This window comes from Sander vitreus, chromosome 13, assembly GCF_031162955.1.
Source record: "Sander vitreus isolate 19-12246 chromosome 13, sanVit1, whole genome shotgun sequence".
In the NCBI taxonomy this organism is placed as follows: Eukaryota; Metazoa; Chordata; class Actinopteri; order Perciformes; family Percidae; genus Sander; species Sander vitreus.
In genome coordinates this window covers 6058689-6080770 of record NC_135867.1, presented here as the reverse complement: position 1 = coordinate 6080770, position 22082 = coordinate 6058689, and the positions used below count along the sequence as shown (strand labels likewise).

The window sequence follows — 22082 nt, the reverse complement described above, 5'->3', positions numbered from 1 at the left end:
AAAAAGTGTGTGATTTTCTGTCTGGGCTTTCTGTCACAAAAAGGTTAAATTGGATGGCCACATGATCAAGAAATGCCATAGTTCATCAGAGTTAGATTACATTGTACCATTGTTAGTTCAATAAATGAAATCCTTCTGACCACGAAACAGTTCATCTAATGTCCCATTGTTTTCCTGCTGTGGAGGCAAAGCCAGGACCAAGGCGATGGCACAGGTTGTTTGGCAGGACGCCTTCTCTGCTCGCCCTACTTTTTCTTTCATCCATAAAAGGTCCTTTTAGCCCCTTTAAAATTAAATAAAGTGCAAGGTGTGTGTTCCGCTAAAGGGCTCTTTTCCTTTCAGTTCACACCTTTCCTCAAATTGTTTTCTTCCAGGTAAAACGTGGATTTACAGATACATTCATTCACCCTTGAGCACTCCCAGATACTCTCACACACACACACACACACACACACACACACACACACACACACACGTCTGTTCTGTGCCAACAGCAGAATCACAGCTGCTATCTCTCAGGGTCACGCGGCATGAGTGTTTGGCCTGGGCCAGTCAGAGGGAGCGTCAGGCAGTGGTGTTGCCGTTAAGAGATGATGTGGCACAGGGGGTGGTGGTTTGGGCCAGGCCAGGCTAGGCCAGGCTGGGCCAGGGCAGTCCGAAAGGGACTTAGAGAGCGGAGGCTCATCTTTGGTCCCATAAAGCACTTGATTATGTCAGGGTGAATCTTTGCACTCCGCTGGACTGGGAAGGTGTACACATGAGGGGGGATGAAAGAGGAAGGGTAGCACTATCAAAAACACCGGCTGCTAAGCTACGACCGGAGAAATGTGCAGCACAGGCGAAAAGTTTTTTCAAGCCATGCAGTTTTGAGATCATCCATAGCAACCGGCAGAAAGCGTCTCGGGGAGTTTGAAATGGTTCTAGTGATGGAAGACAGGAGGCAAGATTTTACACATGAGCGCGCTCACAGAACAACACATAAAAGCTCTCAGTTAAGAGGGAGAGAATAGCTGCTGTTGGCTTTAGTTTGTATAGTCCACAATAAAAAGTGACAGACAGTGCTGCATGCTCACCAAAGCACTGGCAAAGTGGTGAAAACTTGAGGTGCTTGGGTGGGGAGATTATCCACATATATAAAAGAGTATACATTATGTTAATATATAGGAGATAGAAACCAAAACTATGAGAAAAAAGCAGGAACAGAAATGGAGGCTGTGCTAACACTGAGGACAGTGGATGGAGACGAGTATTTGACATTATCCCCTGCCTCCTCAAGGTGGAGAGACAGACTCAAGCTTAAGGCAATGCATAGCCCTTGGAAACATTGGCACATGCATGGAGAGTGCAGACACGTCTGCATGTGTTTGTGTGTGCACGTATGTGTGTGTGTGTGTGTGTGTGTGTGTGTGTGTGTGTTTGAATATAACAATATGTAGAAAGAAAGTTTGTAGATTTGGGTCAGAGAGTAACTGATTTTTAAGAATATTAGCCTAAATCAGTTCAACTGTACCTTAGTTATTGATAGAGATTCTCGCTACAAAACCTGCAATGAAAACTACTTTGAGAACACATTTCTAAAGCAAACATTAAATAATGGGACAATTTTGGCAGGAATGTGTTCAAAGGTATTAAATGCAAACCCCAAACACTGTCGATGGACACTTTTCATCCAGGAATATATGTAGGTATAGACCTTCAAAAACCCTGGCAACAAAACTGAATTTAAATGCTGAAGCAAAAGAAAACAGGGAAACAATAAGAGACACAAAGAGCGCGCCGCAAGCGGCAGAAGAAAAGAAAAAGACACAGTGAGCTCCCGCCATGGTTGGAGGATCAATCGCAGACAACGGCGGGCATGATTGAACACCACCTTGAGTGTTACTCTTCATAATTATATAAAGGATCGCATCAGATGTTAGTGAGTGTGGTCGAGGTGATGAGGCGTACAGTGAGCGTGCCTGGGAGGTCGCTGTCCTGGCGGTTGCCCTTGTCGCGGAGGTGAAGCGTGTGCTGCTCCTGGCGCTCGTTGGGATCGCTGAACAGAATCACCTGACCCAGGAAGGTGTCCACAATTATGTTCTTGTTGTAGATCTGTTGGCCGCTCGTGGGAGGAAGGCAGAGATCCGAAAGCGAAAAGAGGGGGGAAGCAGAAAAAGAGAAGAGAGAAAAGACAAAAGGCAATAAGCAGTCACAAAAGAGGGACATAAATTAAAACTTGATAGAAGGTAGAAGAAGCTCAAAGAGGAAGAATGAAGAATAAGAAGAATTGCTGATGTATAGGAGTCCTGAAGTAAAGCAATACGTAAAACATAATAAAGCCTACTTCAAAGAAAATAAACTTGTATAACACTTTATATTCGATTCATAGAATATAAAAGTCTACAAATAGAGAAGTGCAGAACGATAAAATAAAAGTAATTATATAATAAGTAATTAAATAATAATTAGGACCATAGGGTTGTACTGAGCCAATTCGTCAGATCAATGTTGGTGATGATATTTTTCTCACTGTTCATTTATAGCATTACTATAACATAGCAGTGTAAAGCTACTGCTGATAGTTCACCACTTTCTGCATCTGCAAAAAAAAGTATGTGTAGGCAGTGGCGGGCCTTTAATGTGAAGATTACCTAACGTTAACAGAAATGTACTCCCGTAGATTTAGACATCTCTGGTAGGTTTTGCATGGACAGATTACATGTTTTATCATGATGAATGTTTAATAAAAAGAGAAGTTTTGGTCTGGCAAAAAAACAGAGCCACACATAGGTTAAGAGATTTGGTAAAGACATGTAGAAGTATGTACTGCAGTTACAGCCTCGCTTTGGCTTACACACATCTTAATCACTTTGACACAGAGGTTACCAGATTTATAAAAATTCGGAGAAAAAAAGCGGATAGAATCGGTACCCATTATCACTCGGGAGTCTGGGTATCGATATCAGTATCAGTGAGGAAAAAATAAGATTGATGCATCCCTATTACACGCCCAGCTTCTCTACGGAGCAGCAGATGCACACTTCTGCCTCCGTTCACCGGGATACAAGTGATGCAATTTCACAGGTCTGATTGAGTACATCATAAGAACACTGGCTTACATGTTCGTATTGCCTGATATTGAGCCTGTAATTGATTGGTAATGGATGTTCAGCAGGTGAGAAATACTGTTCTTAAAGTTCTAACAAAAAAACATTAAAAAGTTTACAGCTGTGAATGAAAATGAATGTTGCCACAATGCTGGGACAAAGACAGTCTATAGTTCTATAAAGGCACTTCCACCAAAGGAACTTTCCCCTGGGAGGAACTCAGGAACTCAACCTGCATTTTGACTAGAGGAACTAAGGTTAGTTGCAGGTGTAATAGTTTCCCTGCTCCGGGGTAGTGCTTTCGGAAAGTTCATGAACTTTGGGAGTGTAGTTTACAGGGCTGGACATTTGCAATTAGTCAAACACAGATGCCACAGCAACTATAACTTGTGTACCGGTTCATTTACAAAATAAGGAAGTACTGGGAAGTACTTTTAATCTCAACAAACAAAACAAAGTTGAGGGGCTTTCCAAATGGATTAAAGAGCGGAGTTAGCAAGCTAGCTAACAAGCCAGCTGTCCGCTGGTTGCCGTGCTTTCATGCTGCATTGGTTACAGAAAAAACAGCGGGCTTGGTCGGTCTGCTGACCTGTGCCGCTGGGTCTGACTGTCCCTCCTCCTCACTCCCCGCCGCTCCGGAGATGGAGACCATGACAAATAACAATAATCATCATCATTTTGTTTTGTACTAGTCCTGTGACCACGGCAAACAGCTAAATGTCATTTCTATCCATTTTGTTGCTATGGTTTTAACCTTTTGAAACATCTGTTGCGCAATAAATAAATAAAGTATGCTTGTGGAAAATGTAATCGTTACTACTAAAGTGCAGGCATCTCAGACAGCCACCATTCACCAGGAGCTGCTACACTTTGGTTGGAGCCGTCATAAACGTGTGCTTTAGTCCCACAGTGGGATAGCGATGGGTTTATTGGTGTTTTAAGCCCCCAACATCTCCTTCCAGGCAGCGCTGCCTGGAAGGCACTAGGATTAGGCAATGGTTATGGTTATGGTTAGGGTTATGGTTATGGTTATGGTTATGGTTAGGTGCCTTGAAGTCAACGGTCGCAGCGCGGCCTGGAAGGAGACTTTGGGGGCTTAAAACACCATCGAGCGTGGGATGGTTGCAGAGTGACAGCTCACCTCGATGTGGATGCCCTCCTTGGGTTTCTTGCGGTAAAACAGGCCTTTGATGTCAAAGTTTGGGCACCGTGTGTCCTTATAAACTGGTGAACGGACCTTCTCTCCTTCACAGGTGATGATCACGTACGGATTTACAGCTGAAGGAGGAAAAAAATGATTTTTTAATCAGTACATAGTGCTGATAACAGACTCTGTGATTACTATGCATGCATCTGGCTTGTTCACGCATGTCTAAATCAGATTCTATGCGTTGATTAGGTGAAGAGTTTATTTCCAAAACATTGCACTGTATCATTATTTTCATTATCAATTCATCTCTAGGTCGTGATTTCAAAAATGTTCTTGCACACCATGAACTTTTAGTAACAGTTCAAGAGTCAATTTTAAGTCATGACATCAGGATAATTCCAAAGATAACACAATCACATAAAATCTACACATCGTGGCTTTAAAGGTGTTTTATAAGTTAGGTGAGTTGTATAGGTTTACAGGTTTGTGCACAACATGTAAGAGCTTTGAGGGGGTAGAGACTGTATACTGCAGACTGGAACTAAATAAATATCCAGAGTTTCAGCCTTCAGCAGATGGTGCTGTGGTACCTCGTGCTTTCATCAGAAGTCTTTTCTTAGTGGGACTGAAGCAGTAAAGCTCTCTGGGTGTTTACAGGAGTTTACAACACTTTACAATACAGGAACTTGATCAACACACAAATACAATGCAATGTGAGTAGTGGTCCTACCTCCATTGGATTCCTGTCCCTGCAGACCATCAGCATTTAGTACATGGACCTGAGTGACCAGCTGAGGGTAGCCACACATCCCCGTCCAACATGTCTGAGGAGGCTCGTCCAGAGTCAGCTCTCTGGGAAAGAAAGAGTGTATGTGATTGTTATAAAACTGTTAAAGCCAAAATATATTACATTTCTTCTCCGGCATCTGTTTTACATTGATACTTTCAACCTGTTTCTTGTACAAGAGAACCAAATTAGTATGCAGTAACACAAAGTTAACAACATCATTCTATAATTCTTTATCCTGAGAGCTGAAATGAGAGTAAAACTTTGTGAAACACTCTTCTGGGAAATTAATTAAAGTAATTTCAACATACAATTCAACCATGCAGCTAGAAAAAAGTGGGAATTGTGCAGTGGCTACGATTTAATAGTACAATATGTAATTGTTTTCCGCTAGGGGTCTCTTAATCAATGCTGTCATTGCAGTCAGCTTCTCCCAGTTAGGATTCCTTCAGTGCTTATCGTTCAGAATGTTTTTACCGGTAGCCAGATTATCTGCAGAGTTCTCATCTTTCCTGTTGATTTAAACCAGTAAAAACACTGAACAAGGCAGTTTCACGTATAAAATCTGTGTTTCTCTGCTGCCAAGCTGCTGCTAACGTTTGCTCAGCTTATTTCTCTGATAACTTGAGATCTAGACATCCAATGACTAAAATCCTTTGTCTGGTTAAAATATATAGTTAAAAATGATCAAAATCAAAAGTGTTTTGTAAAAAAGTGGCTTAAAAACTGGAAATAAATGTATCACAGCTTCTGGAAAACAACCACAACACTGGCATGTGACGCCATTGACAGGCGACCAAATTATATAATTGTAAAATAAAAATTGCGGAAACATTTAGGATAATATAAGTGTACAACTCAACAAAATATATAACATAGGCCTAGTTGTTTTTTTGACATTTTATTGCAGAAAAGTTAAATTTTATGTCTGTAAAGGATGGGTTCACAACTTTTCAAGTCCGGTGCACATATGAACATTAAAACAGTTTGGGTTTGTAGTAATCGTAAACCTCCTGTTTATACTGACAATCAAGACATCCTTTATTTTTTCTTTTAAAGATTATTTTTGGGGCATTTTAGGCCTTTATTTTTATAGGACAGCTGAAGACATGAAAGGGGGAATGACATGCAGCAAAGGGCCGCAAGTCGGAGTCAAACCCACGGCCACTGCGTCGAGGAGTGAAGCTCTACATATGGGTGCGCGCTCTACCAGGTGAGCTACCCTACCACTACTAAGTCTGCTAAAGTAAAACTTACATATATGATATTCTGTTCCTATCCAGACAATCAATAACATAGACTGAATCACCGTGATGTCGCACAAAACCAAGAAATCACTTCCGGTGAGACAAATGACTTGGTTTGAATTGCAGAGATATGTAAAATGGTCAAACTTGTTTATTTCTATTGTCAATTTCAGCCGTAACTGTAACGTCTAAAGGTATGTAGTTAAACACGGTGGTGTGACCTATCTGACGTTTCTGATGTGCTTATTTTCTGTACTGTGTTGCTTTGCTAGCATCTTTGATAAACCAAATCTAGCGTTATGAACAGCAACATGTCACCGCCGGTCGGACTGACTGCTAGTTTGGGTGGTGTCATTTTCTTTAGTCTGTGGTCCAACAGGTAAACTAGGTCTCCATCTTAATGTTAGTGAAAGAGTTGACATTTAAAAGCATCAAACATGCACTTTAGATGAATGAGATGAGAGTATATTCAGTTGTTCCTTGTCCCCGTTTGCTCAGCGCCAATACATTGTATGTATGCGACACAGGAGTTTTCTAACCGGACGTTATTGTAAACAAACATTGTGATTGGGTCTGTATAGGAATAAAAGAAATGATGTACTCTAAGATTCCAAGTAACCTGGCTAAATAACAAAAGTCTCTCATTACAGCTGCTTTGGTTGTAGATTCAGGAAATTAAAAAAGTTACACTATGTGTTCAGTGGTAAGATATCAGATTTACTTGCAGTCTGAAGGCACATCGGTGAAGACACGGAGCAGGAAGTCGCCCTGCTGCCCAGGGTCAAAGGTTGTGGGAATGATGACGTAACGGCCCTCCTGCAACTCCTTCCTGAGGAAGACGCAGCGCGAGTTGATGTAGATGGATCCCGCTACTTTCTGCTGGGCTGAGTGCATACGGTACTTACGATTTAGCTCGACCTGCAGGATGAGAAGACATTATAGCAGGAATATGTCCACCTGAGGTATGCATTAGGTTATTAACTGTTTAAGTTTTGTGGAGGCTTCTGGGCATTTGTGTGTGTTTCTACCCGGTGAATATCAAAGCCTATGGCGAGGTTTTCCCCTTTTCCGTCTTTGGGTGTGGCTCTCTTTTCTTTTTGCTGTAAGCAGATCAGCACCTCGTCCTCCACCTTCTTCACATCAAACACGTACTGGGAAGAGGGGGACACACACATATCATACTCCAACGCTAGTCACACATCTCTCTATAACACACACATGCAGTGGTGGAATGTAATTAAGTACATTTACTCAAGCACTTTACTTAAGTATAGATTCAAGGTACTTGTACTTTATTTCCATTTTATGCAACTTAATACTTGTACTCCACTACATCTCAGAGGTAAATATTGTTCTTTTTACTTTGGCTGACAGCTTTAGTTACTTTTTAGATAACAGTTTTTTTTTCATCCCCTCCTTGTCAAGTAAAAACCAAATATCTCCAGATGTGTTGATTCTGAATGTTTGTGATAAACTGAAGGATGAAGTGTTTCATTATGTGTTGAGAACATTTCCCTAATTTAAAAAGCCTCTTGGATCAGCTGGAAAATGCATCGTCACAAAGCAAAAAAAAAACACCTTGAAAAGTTGACTTTTATAGAGAGATACGTGGTTCTCACAGGACGGTGACACTACAAACATGTGATGATCTTACAGAATATGATGCATTGCTGTAGAATAAACTACCCAATAGTATATAAAGGAGTTAAAATGAGCACCTTAAACATCTACAGCAGTATAATGCAACATACACATTAACGCATCTGTAATATGAATCCAGAAACATCAGATATGATAGTAAAGCACTGACAGGGAACATATTACTGCACAAATAATACTTACCTTATGCACTGTAAGTACAATTAGCTGATAATACTTAGATACTTTGACTTAAGTAATGTTCTGAATGCAGGACTTTTACTTGTAGTGAAGTAAAGGATCTGAATACTTCTTCCACCGCTGCATGTATGTACACAAAGACCACCTCCACCAACCTGAGGGTTCTGCAGGAAGGTAGCCTTGTGGTTGATGCAGCCTCCGGACCGGTTGCGAAGGGGGTCATTGCGGTGGACCCAGGAGCCCCTCATCACCTCCTCCTCCCAGGTTTTGTGGATGCTCAGGTAGGAGGTGTTGATGAGGCGGCACAGGATCAGGTCAGTGAAGTACTGGCAGAAGTCGTCAAACGTCATCCTGCAGAAGGGCAGGAAAGGGAGAGGAGAGAAGAGATCGGAGAGAGTGGATACCAACTAGAGGGAAAAGCTTGAAAGAAGAAGACCTTTAATAGGTACAAAAATAGAAATGAAATCAGGGACAAAGAAAAGGGTTACATGTTACATGTTAAAGGGATAACAATGATTTCCGGTGCTGACATGGAATGAGATTAAATGTTTGCTGTATATCTTCCACACTCTCTCTCATTTCCTCACTGTCAATCTATATCTCTATGCTAAATTAAGCATAAAAATGCCTAAAGAATATCTTTAAAAAAGAAAACATATGTTGTCCGATATGGGCTTTTAAAAAACAGCGGCATTACTTTTAGTGATACTGTCAACATCATCATTTGACCATATTAATGCCAATAATCCCCGAAATCTACAAACATTCAGTGTTTCCCCATGGACGTTATTTATGATAGTGTGAAAAAGCCTCTTTAAAGGAATAGTTAGAATTTTTGGGACAGACCACTCTCATGTTTGTCCATTAAACATGATGCTACCACCACCAGACGATTAGCATAAAACAAAGACTGGAAACAGGGGGAAGCAGCTAGCCTGGCTCTGTCCAAAGGTAACAAAATTCACCTCTAAAGCTTACTAATGAATTACTAATTATTTAAAAAATTTTAGTATTTGTTTTTATTGTAATCCTAATTTTTAAAGATTATTTTTGGGGCATTTTTGAAGACATGAAAGGGGAGAGAGAGGGGGGAATGACATGCAGCAAAGGGCCGCAGGGCGGAGTAGAACCCGGGCCCGCTGCATCAAGGATTAAACCTCTACATATGGGCGCCCTCTCTACCAACTGAGCTATCTGGGTGCTCGTAATCCTAATTTTTAAACCCTTGTTGTTTTGTTTTGATACTTATACCAATATATATACCGACACTGTGGTCTGAGAGAAACGGAATTTCGATGCTCCATATTTTCCTGTACACATGGCAGAATTGACAATAAAGTTGACTTTGACTTAACACGTTAAGGAAGTACTGCCAAGGCACATAACTACAAAATGTGTTTACACTCTAATTTTTGATAAAAGATATAACACGTTAATCAGTGAGCTTTAGAGGTGCTGCTTGGTGTATTTTGTTACCTTTTGGACACAGCAAGCTTAGGTTTCCCTCCGTTCCAGTCTTTGTGCTAAACGGCTGCTGGCTGAAGCCTTATACTGTATTTATTGGACAGATAGTGTGGTATTTATAGTCTTGTAAAACTCTCAGCAAGAAAGCGAAAAAGCGTATTTCCCAAAAAATGTTGACCTATTCCTTTAATTCAATTCAATTTTATTTATAGTGTCAAATCATAACAGAAGTATCACATATAGTATAACACTTTACAGATAGAGTACAGTAGGTCTAGATCAGCCTCTATAATTTACAGAGACCCAACACTTTTTTAGAAACTTTAATAGCATAATCAGCCCAAAATGTCGCAGTAGCATCAGTTCAGGTGAGGAGTTCCCATACATAATGAGTCTTAATAAATTAGACATGTAATCATTCAAATATGTTTTAACCATGCCAGCACCAGCTTAATGAATGGGTGCAAGATAAAAGGAACAACAAAATAAATTGTGAGTACATTTATACATCTCACCAGAACTCGCCGTCATCCTGCACGGTGACACCCAGCTTTTCTCTCTCGCTCTTGCTCACCTTGTTCCACTCTTCCGAACTGCAGGGAGCAAAGACATGAGAGTAAACAAACAGCATCAATCTGACAAGCTACAAGTGAAGAATGAATTATTCAAAATGTTTTTCATGATTAGTTCATCAGTTGTATATAGCTATAGTATATAGCTATAGTATATTTAGCTGTGAATCTTTTAATAATCATAGTTTTGACTTTAAATGCTCAGCAACTATTGAGTTCAAATATATAAAAGATGCATGTGTCTACCCCTGATGGGCACTCTTATGTTAAAGAGTCAGTTGAATGTTGTTACTGTGAATAATACCTAAGCATCAAGGTCCACTCTGTATTCACTGCTCAGGGCGTTTTACTGGATGCATTAGCTCTGTGTTTATGTTTCTATGTTTGTGATTCACTGATTAGCGTCCACGTCTCAACAGTCAGACTCCATTTACAGTAACAGTTTTTTTTAATCAAAACGTGAATAAATTATTCAGCGAGAGCGAGCGAATGATTGAGAAAGAGGAGAGATGACTCACGTCTTTTTAATAACATCTTTCTCTCTTTTCTGCCTTATCAATAATTCTGACTCCATTATAACCAGGCTTTACCACCTCCCTGTTTGTTTCACAGAGTCTGGAAGCTAACAATTCACAAAAAAACAAAAGAAAGAGAGATGTCGAGGGAGAAACTTCTCTATTTTAGCATTACCTATTGCCCTAAGAAGTAAAACTGGTATAAAACAGCTTTGTCCACATGACTGAATGGCCACTTAACTTCCTTTTGACCCCATTTACACCTGGCTTCAAAATGCATCTCATTTCCAGATTGTATCTAGATGTGATTTAACCTGTTGACATTAACATCTGGTATGAATATGTGCCACCTATTTCCACATTGAGATCGGATAGCTCTGTCCAGCTCGAACGACCAAACGTTGCTCTCTTCTTGACCTGCTGCGCGAGGAGCCGCACTGCCGCACGCCGGCCACAGTGCACCGAAGGACGGATAGGCACGTTGCTGAGGTCTTCCGTTTCAAATGCAGTTTCGGGATGTTTTTGAGGTGCACCGTCCGCCAGCAACGGCCGCTCTCGCCTCAGCTCCCAGCACAGACACAGCACCGGGCTGCACTGTGATTCTTTTTTTAATTGGTATTTCTCTAAAAGGAGTTTTCTCTTGTTGCTGCAATGAGATGTTCTTTGCGTCTGGGCTGAAAGTTGTGCGCTCCCCGGCATACAGACCTGTTAGATGCCGGTTGCTGGTACAGTAGTTGTTGTATGTGAATTGAAAAAACATTTGCATTTACACTTGTGTTCAGTGTGGTCACAATTCATCCCTGACCACCTCCGGAGGTGGTTTGGCTGATCACAATCCACCCTCAATGCATTTTGGGTGCATTTACATCTGTATTTTAATGTGGTCAAGCACTACAGTTTTTAATGCCAGGTGTAAATGGGGTGTGTGCTTCGCCTACACGTTTGAATTGAAAGTTTAGTCAGCTCAATTTAAGCTTTGGGATGGTCCAGGGAAAATGATATCTGAGCTGCACTGCATTGTTTGATATTGTTCTCTACAAACAAGCAGCGCTCCAACAGGGCTGACTTCAGTCATCTGTCTTTGCTCTGTGGCCCATTAGCTTGATTGCATCTCCATTTTTCATTGTCTACATGACATTTTCCCATTGTGCAGGCTTCTTTGGCATTTTATATGGGTTTGACTTTGTTGAGTCGTTTGTTGTTTGCTCATTCATCACACGCAATCTCTTTGAGACCAGTGTGTCAAATTTGAGAGACCAAGGGGACCAGTGCACTCAACATTTTAAAAATGAAATTAGTAAATTCAGTTAAATTGGTCACAACAAGGTCACATATCAAATGAAAAAAGACATTTTTTGTGTTGGTCTGGATACATCTGACTAGATCACTGTGCCAAATTGGGACAGATGGATGAAGGATGCCCAATGAGACAAGATATGATTTAATCCATCCCTGTAGGTGGCAGTGTTGTGATGTACCTGTCGCTCCAGGGGCCGCTCCACTCCTTCTCTCCCCAGGGGTTCCTCATGCGGATCATCTGCAGCTTCTCTGATTTGAAGAAGGCCAGCAGTCCGTGACCTAGCCGCACTTTCCGTACATCTGTCACGGCGTAGGCGTGGCCTTTAACCAGGCCACAGTCCAGCCGTGCCTCCATGTCCTCTATTGTGGTTGCCTGGGAAACAGCCAAACAGGGAGGTTTAGTGATTGGAAACATATTCTTTAATGGATTTCTACAAATATGTAAAAGAGGGAGGCTGGCACAGTTTTTCTGGGAAATTACATACAGGTAGGTGTTTGGTAAAAGGACACACAGGAACTCTGCTTTTGGGTTTGTCTGGGAACCGAAAACAAAGATTTAGGTTTCTTTATTACAAACAGTAGAGACATGACAGGAAACCAAAGAGAAGAGAGAGATCCAACAAAGTCCCTGGCTGGACTAAAAACCAGGGACATTGCTCCATGATTGCTTGAAACTTTTGAAATATTTTCGTTTTATTACAATGTGGGTCTTACTTTTGTAGTTTTAGACATTATTTCTATTGATCATGATAACATCGTATTCACCTAAATAATTGCTGAGATCTGGGGACACTCCGACATCACTATAACAAAGAAACTCAAGCAGTCAGATGAGATTACATGTCAAAATAACTTTGCCAAATTATCTAAACCAGTTGGATGAAACCACCTAATAACGTCAACACTGTAATAATCCTTTATTGCAGGAACATTGTTTGTGTACGCAACGACAGCAAGTACGGGTGTGATGGATGTTTTAGAGGGACAGTTTGGGTAATAATTTTACCATTTGTTGGAATTATCTTTCAAAGCATTGGTTGTGGAAATGGAAAGCATTTAAATCATACATCAATTAATTTAAATGGAATATCCGCAATTATTTACTACACTCCTTTACTTTCAAATGCACAGTTGACTAGTAGCAAGCCATATTGACTGTGCTGACCTTTGAGGGAACGGAGAGCCGAAGCTATTGTAGCTTATTAGCTGTGTTGTACCATCCAGTTTTATTTAACCCTAAGTCTAAACTGCTCTACAAAAGAGATGGATTTTAGACATGTTTGAGACAGAAGCCGATGCTACGAATAGTTTCTTTAGTACCAAATGTATCATACATCTTTTCGAGGAGAGAGGATACTCTCTCACAGATCCAAGTTGTGCATCCATTTTGCACCTTGTAATGCCATTCAAAAGTCTTGTTACAGGCAAGTTTTCAGATTTTTTTGTTGTTGAATGGAACACCACACACACTGGAAGATTTTCAATAAAAGTGATGTGACACTTTCAAATTTGAGCAATGCGCCATTTGTGAATCAAAAACTTTGGATGGTAAAAGGAAAAGAGGGTATAGAGTCATTAGACAGCGTTATCAGAAAATGGGTTCTTTGAGCCAATAATTATGTGTTCACCGCATTTTCCATTTTTTTCTGAGATATTACACTGCAAATTGCATACACTATTATCCTTGCAACAACTGAGAGAACCTGATTAATATGTCAAACAGAGAGTTGCACAGACAGACAGGACAAATAGATGTACTACTTAATGGAGTCCTGAAACAAAGAGGAGCTGAGAGAAGGAATACTGATCCCCGGAGTGAGTCCACTGCTCAGCTAATGGGAGACATGGTGGCCCCACGATCTCTGTGATCTCTGTGGAAGGTCCAAGGCTGGACTTATACTCTGATAACATTATAGTATCCTCTTTATCTCTAGCCACATGATGCCTTGCGTGAATTTCGGGAAGCAGCGTCTGCATGACTTACTGTAGCAGTATGTGTGTTTTCTTTTCTTAGAGACTTTTGGGGAAATAAATGATGAGCTTAATGCAAAACTCATCCAGAATCTAAACGTAAAATCATTTAATCTGCAGACTGTTTTGATTGTTTTCTCAACTACGAAATATTTAGCTTTGACCCCAAGTTAGTGGCGCATGTTACATAACTTTAAGCTCTGTGATTGGATGTTTCTTGCCAAAATGCACCTTGTGAGTCGTAGTTAATGTCGGTCTACCTTGATGGTTTTATGTACACAAGCTTGTATCTTCAACTTTTTATGAAGAGAAGAATCAGATATTTGCTAAAGCAGTTGATCATCTTTTGTGCCGAGATTCAACCAAGAGAGTTTCATGTCGATCCAATTCATAACATGCTCCAACTGTGAGTCATGAACATTGTCTACGGGAAAAATATAAAAACTAAATAAAATAAATGGGATTTTTACATACATGGGAACCAGGTGTGCCCAAAATAGTTCCTCCTACTTTTTATCTCTTTGGGTCCCCTTTAGCAGAGGTCTCTTTTTTAGTTTATGCATGTCAGGTTCGAGTAGGTTTTTACTGGGGTTAGTTTTGGGTCAGGTCCAAAGTGAGGACTTCTACTGGACACTAAGATCACAGTGCCACCATGGCTTTTTATCCCCTTAGTCTGTCCAACAAACAAAAATGAAAATGAAATAAGAGTAATAGTAGAACAGCACTTAGATTCCTTGATCAATGAATCAGCAACCCATAGTAAAAACAGGGTCTCCCAGAGGATCGGCATATAATTCATGCATCCCCAGAATAACAATTTATAATAGAGAAATACAAGCTAAAGTAATAACAATGGATAAAAGGTGGAACATGCATTTTTGTATGGTACTAGTTATATTCTTGGAGCTCTCATTACTCTACACAGTTGAACAATAGACCATCCAGTGTACAAACTCATGCATATTAAAAAGCCATTTAATTTAAATATTGAACTACGCCTGATTCTGAATTACAATAAGGGATTGTGAATTAGTCGTTGCTGGAGCAGGACGCCTGGGAATAAGATTGGCATGAGACAGAGGACCAAGGGCCAAACAGTGAAATTCAGCATGACAAGACAGCATGCACTTGTTTTTCTTAACAAGCAGACATGAGTTCACAAGAAACACTCAGCAGGCAAGTCCAGGATTTCTTTGATAAACTGCTGTGCTTTGGTTTCTACAGTAGAAAATATTATCCTTCACACACACACACACACACACACACACACACACACACACACACACACACACACACACACACACACACACACAATAAATGACTTCCTCTTGTATTGTTTTCCACTAAGATCTACCATCATCCTGGCATTAGAACATGTGCTTCCCTGTAAAAAGTGCCTATAACAACTAGGCCTTGTGAAAATATTTTGGAAAGGAAAAGGTATGCACAAATTCATAGAACTAGACCAGAAGTACTACTCATTTGTGTGTACCTCGTGTAATCTCGTAGAACTTGAAAAGGTTGTGGAAAGAATTTATGCAGAGATTTGGCACTAAAAAAGGCTGCTATCTCTGCAGCGAGTCATAGGCTGTGAGTGTCTCCACAAAGTCAACAGACAAAGTTTTTCATCCCTGGATTTTAAAATCATAGCATCTCGCATTGCCAGACCTTCCTCCACAGTGCTGCGGAGGAGGGTCTGGCACACAGCATTCCGGGATGGCAGAAAACATGCTCTGGTTTATTGGCATTTGTCCAATCACAATCGTCTTGGGTGACGCTAAGCACCATACAGAGCAACGGCTCCTCTGCAAAAGAGCCCCATGAAGGAACTGGTTTTGGTGGAACGTGTACATTGAAAGGTTGTTTTAGTCGTGCAACAGAAAACTCAGATTGGACAGCTGTCTGGATTTACCCTGAAGAGATCTGAGGAGCAGTTAACTATAGTCCTCATAAATCCCATCACAAAGAAAGCCCCTGGAAAAAATCATCTGAACACTGCCCAAGTCTTACTACAGAATTAATAAATAAAGCTCATGTGTACAAACAGTGAGTAAAACTCATAGTTAAGGCTGCCATGCAGTTCTTAGCTCACCCTGATGGAGCAGCTGATAAGACCGTCTCTGTTGTGGACTTTGAGAACTCTTTCAAACAGCTGGTTTCGGGCCACTTCCTCCGTTGCCATCTGACCCTCCAGCAGGTCCACAGGCTCTGACACACCACCCGTGAAATCTACCAATGCATCAGCCGTGTTTCCCCCATCCAAAGCCTCGTAGCAGCCATAAACCCTGACAGGAAGAGGAGGAGAGTCGGGTTGTGCGTACTAGAGCTGCAACGATTAGTTGATTGTCAAAAAAAAGATATACTATAATTATATCGATAATCTATTAGTCTTTTTAGTCATTTTGCTGGTTGCAGCTTCTTCAATGTGAGGATCTTCTGCTTTTCTCAGTGTTATATCACAGTAAATGTAATATGTTTGGGTTCGGGACAGTTGGCCAGACAAAACAAGACATTTGAAGACATCACCTTGGATTACGGGAAAGCTGGATGGATATTTTTCGGATACTTTATAAACAACATGATTAATCGAACAATCATGAAAATAATCACTAGTTGCGGCCCTGCAGTTAAAGCAACACCAAAGCATTTTTCCTCTTCGGTCCCCCTACAGGTTGGAAGCGGAATTGTGTCCATTATGTCTCATTCGAACTACAGCTCCGCTACCCGATCTGGCAAACTTGCATAGTGCAGTTATAACCGATAGAGGGCCGCAAAGCGAATGCCGTTCACCCTGTTACGAGTTGATGAACCACTGAAACGATTTTGGAAACATTATTTTAAGGTACAAAAGAATCTTTGGTGTCGCTTTAATGCACATCATATTCAAGTCATCCATTGCTTAAAAATGCAGAAGTTTAAAATAATAAAATCTATCAGTTTTTTAAAAGTATTTCTTCTCTAAAACTGGGTCTGTATATTTGTCGGCAGTGATACTTACTTGGCATAGGCCTTTTCCACCAGGGCACTCCAGAACTCGTTGCTGTCGTTGGAGTGGCAGTAGACCAGCTGGTTGTCCACAGTCGGTAGCCGGTCATCAATCACCACATCCACCCACTCACCAAAGCGCCAGAAGCGGAAGTGGAAAATCCCAGCATACGATTCTGGCTTCTCTGTATCCCACTCCTGCTCCTTCCAGTCGGGAATAACCTGGAGAGAGAGACGAGGGTGGCAGGGGAGGAAGAGGATGGAGGAAGAAGAGCAGAGAACAGGTAAGCCAATCAAACAGACGGTGGTCCACGGAGCATAAATAATGTCGAGGTGGAGTGGACTGCCAGGCTGAGACAGCGTACCCTCATGTCTGCTGATGCATTTAGGATTAGGGGACAAATGTATCCCCTTGGTCATAAATCCAGCTGTAACAGGACATGGGTGAGAGATAATAACTATAGTGTGTGTGTGTGTGTGCGTTTCAGCTGCCTGCATTTTCTGTGGTCCAGTGAAACCCCTATAACCCAGCCTCCATTTTGTTAGCTGTAGTTGTTACTTTCATAAGAGAGGTAAACAAACAACAAACAACATATTCACATAAAATCTCAAAACATACACATACGTATCAGAAATGTACCCATGGCTGAAAGCTAAAAAATAAGCAAAATACAGAGCAGGAGAAAAGATATTGTGCAGTCAAATATGGACATATAATAGATGGCTGAACAAATAATAACACTCCTTTACCATTAAAAGCAACCTCAGAAAGACTACTTTCAAATCTCTGACTCAAAAGCATTTACTTCGTATTCCAGTCATGTCCTTTCTTTGTGGGATAGAACATTTATATAAAATCTCTGTTATCTAAAAAAAGAAAGCATCAATGTCTAATAGCTGGATTAATAGGATAGCACAAATCAAGGTTAAATGACAACAGGGGATCCTGACCTTTTTGGCTTAAAAATGCACAAGGTAAAATAAAAATAAAAATACCAGCTGCAGCTCTCCCTGTTACCTTTCTGTTAAGCATGATTTATGTTTCTGCCCAGCCCCTCCCATCATCATGCGAGCACGCCACAGGGGCAATGCACCGACTTCATACAGTGACCTGTGTGAGTACTAACATGGAAATATATTGGAATATTTATTAATTGTATCCAGATGCCATAATATAGCAACAATTCTATGAGAATGACTGTCCTGTTTTCTTTGTAGAGCCCCTTTGAGGTGACATACTGTGATTCGAGGCCCTATGGAGCCCCCCTGGGGTCAACTGAGAAAAAAAACACTAAACCGTGCGCACAGAATAAAAATCCATTCCCTCGGTTTCATAAACTGTTCGCACGGATTCATAATCCGTGCCCTCGGTTTTATAAACGTGAGCAAAGTTAGAAAGATATTCACTGATTCAAACTTCCGGGATCAATTACTCTATGGCGAAATGTTATTAAATCCCAAACGACGCATCTTTCCTAACGTAATAAGGTTAACAACGAGATGTTAAAGTTACAGAGGGGATACACAAAATATCAGGTGAAAAAACGGCCTGATATTTTGTGTATCCCCTATGTAACTTTTCCCAGAAAAGAGCAGACATCTTAATATTATCTCAGGTTGTTTATTGTGACCTGAAAAACATGCAAAGGGTCTGTCCTGCAACCATGTGTGTTATTTTGTGAGGGGATACACAAAATATCAGGTGAAAAAACAGCCTGATATTTTGTGTATCCCCTCTGTAACTCATATGGTAGACAGGTGAACAAAGTGGTTAATTGAAAAGCCATATTAAACTAAATTAAATTAAAACAGAAATCACGTTAGAGGCCAGGGAGGGACGGGTTAGCAAAGACAGGGCATCCTTTTTAGACCACACCCGCAAAGAATGGACAGATGGAGGTAGCCTAGATTAAAGGAAAAAATATTGTTCATAAACTTGCATGTGATGTCGACTCACATAGATAGGCCTATCAGTCGGCCTACATGTAGCTAAGGTGCATGGCAATATGGAACTTTGGAAAACACTGTCGATTAATACACAATACTAAACGACGCATTAAACAATTCACATGTTACCTTATTAAACACAGTCTATTTATGTAGATAAATGAGTCTCTTATAACTATGGAAAACCCTGTCGAGTCTTCCACGTCGCTATTTGTTCCATTAAAGAGGTGAATTGGAAGTGCAGCAGTTAAACTCTTCTTCTCTGAGTGTACGCGCGCTCCAGCGGCCAGGGGATACAAATCCTGGCGGGGATAAGCACCTTGGCATGACACCGGTGTTCATGGTAGGCTAAAACCCCAGCTGACACCGACTGTTTTCACAGCAAATGTCCGCGAATGGAAAATAAACTGGACTACTTTTTTAACACAATACTGTTTCTTTTTGTACTGTATATAGATTGATCACAATAAAGTCTTTCATCTAATAGTTTAGCCATGAATTATCTGCAGCTCTGAGCCTTTAGCTATGCTATGGTTATCAGAACCTTCACCGAAGGAACGTGAACGCGCATCTGATGGCTAGGTTTACCAAAACCTGAATACAGAGCCAAGGAGGAGGTGCAGAAGTCTAGCTTTCTCTCTGACCACTTGAATTACAATATACTGAAAGATTATTATGGAATCTTTGCCCAACAACACAAAAAATAAACTGCCTCCCCCAGCTTTTAAAAGAAGCAGTGTCTACTGTATTTGTTGTCCCTCATCACAGGTTACAGACTTTCTGATACTGTTATATTTCTGTATTTTCATAACTGCTGTCGCTCCAGTCCTGCTATGCAAATAGTGCTGTGCCAGCCCTGCCAGGTGACTGGTCCCTGAGATATGGTTGCAGTTAACGTAGTTAACTTAGCTTGTCATTGTTACAGTTAACTATTATGATGATGTTCGCTGAGGCACACTCGTTTTGGACAACACTAGGACTGGGCAAGTTTAAGTTGTTGTGTTGTTTTTCCATACCACTGTGCACTTCACATAGAATTAAAAGTGTTTAGCACACTAGGTGAAGGTGCGGCTGCTGCATGCGTTTTATTGTTCTTGTCAGTTGAGTGCAGAATAGTCAGACCCTTAGTGTGTTTAGACTGTAAGACAATGGGAAACATTTAAGTTGTAGTTATTTATTTGTTATGGCCCTTTTCTTTGTTGCTCTCCTTATAGTTGTTTCTGCATCTAACAGTAAGGTTTGCAAACTGTTTTGCACCATTCAACTAAACAATAAATGGCTTGATTTTGCCAGAATATATTATGATGCTTTTGTAGCCAACAGGGTAGTGCATAGTGGGTTTATCAGAGCTTTTTTTCTTTACAAACAGCTGCCTGCTGGTGCTGGAAACACACACACACACACACACACAAGTATTTTCGGCTTGACATCTTGTTGTGATTGCTCTTTAAAATGTATGAAGTGTGTTGCTTTCCCAAGACCCCACTGTGACTCAGAGTCGTAACAGAGCACCCAACCTAAAGGCGACCTGCGAAAGGGCACCTGTAAAACCTCTACCAGTAGGGTTATGACATGCAATAAAAACGGCAAATGACGCAATGAGCGACACCACACGTGAGTTAAGTGACAGTGTTCCAGCGGGTGTCCTTGGAGATGTCAAAGTGCGCTAACTGAACAGCAGTTCCTGTCAAACCTCTCTCCAGGAGGTGACACTCTGCTGATGGAGAGAATCTGGCCTCCCCAGAGGCTCTGTGAAGCAGCAACAGCTCCTTTAAAAAGAGGACGAGGGGGAAGAAAAAAAACAACAAAGCACTGCACCACAGAAACCTCACAGTCATTTTGTAATCCTTCGGGAGGCAATCTCTCTTGCACTCCACCCCACCACTGCTTACTCTCTGACTCTGCACTGTGGAGAGCGAGAGAGCGAAGGCTCTATCTATCTCAGCTTTCATCTGGGCCAAGTGTCGCTATGCAGCAACTGAACTCTGGTAGGTAAGTGACCTGACAACTGACCAGAAACACAAGCAGAAGGCAACTAGGCTTCCCCTGCTGTCTGTCAAAATGCACATCAAAGAGGCTTTCCCCTCACTCCCTCCTCCTCCCCCTCACCAGATAGAGTCCAGCACCAACATCAAAGGAGCTACCTTGCTCTTACAAAATAGTTTTTGCTAATGCAAGCCTCCAGTAGTTTGGTAATACAGCACTTGTCTGGTATTAGAGTCAAAGATTTGTAGCCAAGCAAAAACCAGAGACAAACAAATGTGTGACAAACAGTACTAAACTCCCCTAAGGGGAAACCCTGTGCTGTGGTTGCAAATGTCATTAGATCTTGTTGCCTAGCACCTCAACTAATCTGTATTTCTGTGTAAGACCCACCCTCCCCTGCATGCAAACTACACAGGAGCACAGAGAGAGTTATTGAACCGAAGGAAGAGGACAGAGACAAAGTGAAGACGCTTAGTTTCGACATAGCTGCCAATCTAATCCAGCCTTGCAGTTCGTATCGACCTCTCAGCCTGCTGCGGTGTACCGTTCAAGCATGTCTACAGAGTTGGAGCTGCCCTTCCGGCTGGACACGCAACTAACAGAGGTGATGCGCCTGCGGGTTCAGTCTCTGCAGCAGCGAGGCCAGAAGAGGCAGGACGGTGAACGCCTGCTGCTGCCCAACGAGGCTGTCTACCGACTGGACTTCTCCAAACAGTCCCTCCGATTCTCACGGTGGATGGTGCAGCTGGCCCAGACGGGACGCCTCACCGTCACGGCCACTTCACAGCTCTGGACGCCCGACCTCACCAACCTGATGACACGTCAGCTGCTGGAGCCCGTCGGGGTTTTCTGGAGGGTGCCGGGCGACGCCAGCGATGCGCCCATCCAGTGCTACGAGGCTGACGCACACGAGTTTGGTGAGAGGATCGCAGAGTTGGCTAAGGTAAGGAAGGTGATGTACTTCCTATTTGCATTTGCAGACGGCTGCAGCCCTGAGACAGTTGACTGCTCCATCGCCTTCACAGTGGACAGTTGAGACTTCAAGAAACTGGACATAGGTTACTTGCTACAAACTATTTTTCTGTGCTTGTGTGCGTTTAGTTGAGGAAGCAAAGTTAATTTTGGGTTAAACCTGCATTTTTTGCATGGATGGATCTGTCCTAAGTGTTGGCACAAGAGAAAGCCTACAATATTACATCATCTGACAACCTGTACAAAAGATATAACTTGCTTC

At 41.5% G+C, this 22082-nt stretch overlaps 2 protein-coding genes across 3 annotated transcripts in view; one reads left to right on the top strand and one right to left on the bottom strand.

Annotated features, from left to right (window-relative positions):
- Nucleotides 1-1908: 1908 nt before the first annotated feature.
- Nucleotides 1909-22082, bottom strand: part of capn5b (calpain 5b) — a 34421-nt gene continuing 14247 nt past the window's right edge. For both annotated transcript variants that reach the window (XM_078266082.1, XM_078266083.1), the window contains 10 exons: nucleotides 16929-17137; nucleotides 16023-16215; nucleotides 12139-12332; nucleotides 10089-10166; nucleotides 8265-8460; nucleotides 7299-7421; nucleotides 6992-7188; nucleotides 4967-5088; nucleotides 4228-4364; nucleotides 1909-2091 (listed from right to left, as the gene is read on the bottom strand). In XM_078266082.1, the coding sequence (XP_078122208.1) occupies nucleotides 1909-2091; nucleotides 4228-4364; nucleotides 4967-5088; nucleotides 6992-7188; nucleotides 7299-7421; nucleotides 8265-8460; nucleotides 10089-10166; nucleotides 12139-12332; nucleotides 16023-16215; nucleotides 16929-17137 (1632 nt within the window). The remainder of the gene's footprint in view (nucleotides 2092-4227; nucleotides 4365-4966; nucleotides 5089-6991; nucleotides 7189-7298; nucleotides 7422-8264; nucleotides 8461-10088; nucleotides 10167-12138; nucleotides 12333-16022; nucleotides 16216-16928; nucleotides 17138-22082) is intronic.
- ompb (olfactory marker protein b) lies at nucleotides 21402-21884 on the top strand. Its single transcript, XM_078266084.1, has one exon. It carries the CDS (start codon nucleotides 21402-21404, stop codon nucleotides 21882-21884), a length of 483 nt encoding a protein of 160 aa, XP_078122210.1.

Bases quoted from the DNA above. Each gene is read 5' to 3' on its own strand.
- ompb (XM_078266084.1), top strand. From the start codon at position 21,402: ATGTCTACAGAGTTGGAGCTGCCCTTCCGGCTGGACACGCAACTAACA.